The 4,853-nt window shown below is 65.4% G+C and overlaps 1 protein-coding gene across 1 annotated transcript in view; it reads left to right on the top strand.

Moving 5' to 3' along the window:
- LOC113941136 (vacuolar protein sorting-associated protein 16 homolog) overlaps positions 1 to 4,774 on the top strand; it is a gene marked incomplete at its 3' end in the record, with an annotated part of 5,469 nt that extends 695 nt beyond the window's left edge. Inside the window, exons 2-10 of the mRNA XM_027632293.1 lie at positions 282 to 370; positions 443 to 537; positions 1,189 to 1,317; positions 1,788 to 1,932; positions 2,359 to 2,474; positions 2,930 to 3,052; positions 3,533 to 3,588; positions 4,036 to 4,125; positions 4,675 to 4,774. Of these exons, the coding sequence (XP_027488094.1) occupies positions 282 to 370; positions 443 to 537; positions 1,189 to 1,317; positions 1,788 to 1,932; positions 2,359 to 2,474; positions 2,930 to 3,052; positions 3,533 to 3,588; positions 4,036 to 4,125; positions 4,675 to 4,774 (943 nt within the window). The remainder of the gene's footprint in view (positions 1 to 281; positions 371 to 442; positions 538 to 1,188; positions 1,318 to 1,787; positions 1,933 to 2,358; positions 2,475 to 2,929; positions 3,053 to 3,532; positions 3,589 to 4,035; positions 4,126 to 4,674) is intronic.
- Between the last annotated feature and the right edge of the window lie 79 nt (positions 4,775 to 4,853).

The raw sequence follows: 4,853 nt of genomic DNA, 5'->3' as shown, positions 1-4,853 counted from the left end.
GTGGGTCTCCGGGATGGTCTGGGGGGGTCCCAGGGCTGACTGGGGGGTCCTGTGGCGGCTCTGGGTCCCAGGGCTGACTGGGGGGGTCCCGGGGGTCGCTGGGGGTCCTGTGTCCAGCTGGGGGATCCCAGGGTGTCCACGGTCTTGGGGCTGATCTGGGAGCTCCCGGGGCATGTCGGGGGTCCCAGGGCTGGCTGGGGGTGGGCACCGTCCCTGCCCCCCCCATCCCTCCTCCTGTCTATCCATCTGTCTCTCCATCCCTCTGTCCGGGTGTCCCGCAGGAAGCTGGAGCTGTACTCCATGGAATGGGGGCTGCGGGAGGACCTGCGGGACTGTGTGGTGGCCGCTGCCCCGTATGGGGGGCCCATAGGTGGGTGCAGCCCCCCCCCGGATCCCCGAGACCCCCCCCCCCTTTCCTGACGGCCTGTCCCCCCCCCCCCAGCCCTGCTGAGGAATTCCCGGAGGGACAAGGCCCCCAGCTCCCGCCCGCTCCTGGAGATCTACTCGGCCTCGGGGCTGCTCCTGGCCAGTGTCCCGGTGAGCTGGGGGGCTGGGACCCCCTCTGGGGGGGACGGGGATGGGGGACAGGGACAGACCCCCTCGGGGGCACCGGAGATGGGAGGGGTGGGGGGTGCAAGGGGGACTGGGGGAGTGGGGGGAAGGAGCTGCCCAGGGATGAGAGAAGAGGGTGGGATGAGGTTGGAGCAGAATTGGAGCAGCAGGAGCATCTTCTCTTCGTCCCTGACTTGGCCTGGGAGAAAAGGATGGGACGGAATTGGAGCAGTAGAATTAGAGCAACAGGAACATCCCTCTCTCCCTGCTGCCCAGGACTGGGAGAAGAGGATGGGCTGGGAGTTGGAGCAGCAGGAACATCCTCCCTTCCTTCTGCCTGGGGCTGGGGTGGACACAGGGCAGTGGAGGGACAGGGAACGGTGCCAGGGCAGGTGAGGTACCAGGCCTTTGAAGGAGGTGTCAGGCCTTTGGAGGAGGTGTCAGACCTTTGGAGGAGATGTTGGACCTCCAGGTGAGGTCTCCAGGCTCTGGAGAAGGAGTCAGAGCTCAGCCTCAGCCGTGGCCTCTCGTGTGTCCCTGGAGGGCTGCCCTGGCTCTGGGCTGTCTGGAGCACCCCAGGGTGACCATTCCCACCCATTCCCACCCCATTCCTGCCCCATTCCCACCGTTCCCCAGTGGAAGAGCGGCCGCCTGGTGCACCTGGGCTGGACGGCGGGGGAGGACCTGCTGTGCATCCAGGAGGACGGGACTGTGCTGGTCTACAACTTGTTCTGCGAGTTCAAACGGCACTTCAGCATGGGAAACGTGAGGGGCTGGGGGCACGGGGGGCTGGGGGAGGGCACCTCAGATCCCATCAATCCCACCCCCTGCCATGGGCAGGGACACCTTCCAGTGACCAGGTTGCTCCAAGCCCCGTCCAACCTGGCCTTGGACACTTCCAGGGATCCAGGAGCAGCCACAGCTTCTCTGGGCAGCCTGTGCCAGGGCCTGCCCACCCTCACAGGGAGGAATTCCCTCTCAGTATCCCACCCAAACCTCCCATTTTCCAGTGGGAAGCCATTGCCCCTTGTCCTATCACTCCAGGCCCTTGTGAGATGCCCAGGGTGGGGTTTGGGGGACATGGAATCGAGTGAGGGGCTCTCCCAGCCCTCGGGAGTGCACTGGGATGGATGTGTCCCCGTGGCTCCTGAGGCCAGGACAATCCCCTCCGTGCTGGCTCTGTGAGCTGGGCCCCCCCAGTGCCCCCAGTGCCCCCACACCGTCTCTGGGTGCAGGAGGTGCTGCAGAACCACGTGCTGGAGGCTCAGGTTTTCCACACGGAGTTCGGGACAGGCGTGGCCATCCTGACCGGGGCCTTCCGCTTCTCCCTGGCCACCAACATCGACGACCTCAAGCTGCGCCGCCTGCCCGAGGTCCCTGGTGGGTGTCCCTGTGCCCCCCTCTGCCCCCCTGTACCCCTGTGTGCCCCCCTGTGCCCCCCGTGTCCCCTGTGTTCCCTGTGTTCCCTGTGCCCCCCTGTGCCCCCCTGTACCCCTGTGTGCCCCCCTGTACCCCTGTGTGCCCCCCTGTGCCCCCCTGTGCCCCCCTGTAGCCCTGTGTGCCCCCCTGTAGCCCTGTGTGCCCCTCTGTGTCCCCCTGTGCCCCCCTGTACCCCCTGTGCTCCCCTGTGTTCCCTGTGCCCCCCTGTGCTCCCCTGTGTTCCCTGTGCCCCCCTGTGCCCCCCTGTGTTCCCTGTGACCCCCTGTGCCCCCGTGTGTTCCCTGTGCCCCTCTGTGTTCCCTGTACCCCCCTGTGCCCCCCTGTGTCCCCCTGTCCCCCCATACCTGTCTCACACTGTCCCCCCAGGGCTGCAGCAGCCCCCGGGGTGCTGGGCTGTGCTGTCCCAGGACAGGGTGACCGTGGTGCTCCTGGCTGTGGGACCAGAGCTTTTCCTGCTGGACAACACCTCCTGCTCCAGCGTGGTGAGGAGATGTGGGAACGTGGGAACAGGGGGCTGTGGGCCCTGTCCCTGTGTCCCAGGGGGTGCTGCCAGGTCCTTCTCCTGTCCCAAATGTCCCAGGGGGTGCTCCAGGTCCTTCCCCAGTCCCAAATGTCCCAGGGGGTGCTCCAGATCCTTCCCCAGTCCCGGTGTCCCAGGGGATGTTCCCAGGCCCTTCCCCTGTCCCCAGTGTCCCATGGGATGCTCCCAGCCCCCACACTCACTCCCAGGTCCTTTCCCTGTCCCATGGGATGCTCCCAGCCCTCCACACTCTCTCCCAGCTCCTCCCTCCCACTGTCCCATTTGTGCCCCATCCTGCCCACAGGTCTGAGTGGGAGGGAAGGGCCCCCCAGCTCTGACCCTCCCCCAGCCCCTCCCACCCAGGGGGACACTCTGGGACCCCAGGACGTGTCCCCACGTCCCCCCTGTCCTGCCCAGACCCCCCCCGGGCTGAGCCCCTCGGCGGGGCCGTTCCTGCACATGGCTGTGTCCTTCAACCACCGGCTCCTCGCCCTGTTCTGCGACTCTGGATACATCTGGATGGGCCTGGCCACGCTCAAGGTGAGCCTGGGGGGGCACTGGGGGTCACACGGGGTCCCTGGGGGTCCCCACAGGCTCAGGGCTGCAGGAGCCCATGTGTATATATGTAATATATAACATTTGATTCACGTTATATATCAGAATTGTCTGTCTGTGGCCATGCTGGAAGTCTGAGGAGGGAGTTCAGGAGTGTAGCAACTCTGAATTGCTGGAGCCACAGCAGTGGAGATATATTTTTAATAATCAGGCAAAAAATTAATGAGTGATTTTATGACTAAAGTAAAGCCCAAATGTGAAATCTGGCATTTTTTCTTTGCACAAGCGAAATTCTTTTCTGGGTATTAATTTCCTCAAATTGGAATTAGAATGGACTTGGTTTAGTTTGATTAAAAACAAATGAAAATCCAGGTATCCTTCACCTGAGTTTATCCCTGGCTCCCACACTGCTGGGCCCTTCCCACCTGTCCAGGTGTGTTCCCTGATCCCCCCTCTCTCCCCCAGGAGAAGTTCTGCGAGTTCAACAGCACCATCCGATCCCCCCCCAAGCAAATGGTTTGGTGAGTGGGTGGTCCCTGCCCCTGGCACTGCCCACCTGGGACCCCCCGAGCCTTTCCCGGGATCCCCTGGTCTCTGTGGGACCCCCTGGTGTCCCCACTCAGCCTGGGGGGCTGCAGGGGCTGGGGTTAAGGGGTGGGGGTCCCCTGGGCTCTGTGGGACCCCCTGGTGTCCCTGCCCAGCCCTGGGGGCTGCAGAGGTTGGGGTTAATGGGTGGGGGTCCCGTGGGCTCTGTGGGACCCCTCAGTGTCCCCCCTCAGCCCTGGGGGCTGCAGGGACCGTGGTTAAGGGGTGGGGGTCCCCTGGGCTCTGTGGGATCCCCCAGTGTCCCCCCCAGCCCTGGGGGCACAGGGGGTTAATGGGTGGGGGTTCCCTGGGCTCTGTGGGATCCCCCAGTGTCCCCCCCAGCCCTGGGGGTGCAGGGGGTTAAGGGGGGGGGGGCCCCGCAGGTGCCGGCGGCCCCGCAGCCGGCAGCGAGCCGTGGTGGTGGCCTGGGAGAGGCAGCTCATGGTGGTGGGGAATTCCTCGGAGTGCATCCGGTATCCTTTGGGAAGAGGGGCCGGGGGTGTTCCCAAAAGCCAGCCCAAACTCCTGGCTCCATCCCAGTCACTGCTGTCCCCGGGGTCACCTCGGAGCCCCCCAGGGTGGGCACAGGGCCCTGCCCATGTGCTGTTGGGATCCCCCCTCCCCTCCTGCTCCTGGGGAGCAGCAAAGCCCCCCTGGCCCTTCCCAACCCCTCCAGCCCCCCCTATTCCGGGGGTCCCACTCCCTGTGGTGGGAGCACTGGCCCTGCCCAGGGTGGGTGGGGGATTCCTGCCCCCCCAAGTGCTCTGCAGCCCCCACAGTCTCTCCCAGGCCCTTTCCCTGTCCCATGGGATGCTCCCAGTCCCCCCACTCCCTCCCAAGTCCTTCCTCCCGCTGTCCCAGAGGCAGGTATTTACAGGGATACCTGGCCCCATCCTGGCAGGGAGGAGGGGAGGAAGGGACCCTCCCCTGTGAGCCCCCCCCAGCCCCGTGGTGCCCTCAGCAGTGGGGGGGTCGGGGTTGCACCCAGAGCCGTGTCCCCCCAGCCCTTAGCGGGAGCACAGCTTTGTCCTGGATGAGGATTCCCACCTGGTGCCCGAGCTGGACGGGGTCCGGATCCTGTCCCGCACCTCCCACGAGTTCCTGCACGAGATCCCAGGTGAGGTGGGTGGGTGGGACATCCCTGCTGGGCACCTGGGATGTGGCTGCCCCATCCCTGGGAGTGTCCAAGGCCAGGTTGGAC

The sequence above is a fragment of the Corapipo altera genome, unplaced genomic scaffold (assembly GCF_003945725.1).
Source record: "Corapipo altera isolate COAL_440 unplaced genomic scaffold, ASM394572v1 61317, whole genome shotgun sequence".
Taxonomy (NCBI): domain Eukaryota; kingdom Metazoa; phylum Chordata; class Aves; order Passeriformes; family Pipridae; genus Corapipo; species Corapipo altera.
The sequence above is the reverse complement of the archived record's forward strand: the minus strand, read 5'-3'. Positions and strand labels throughout refer to the sequence as shown.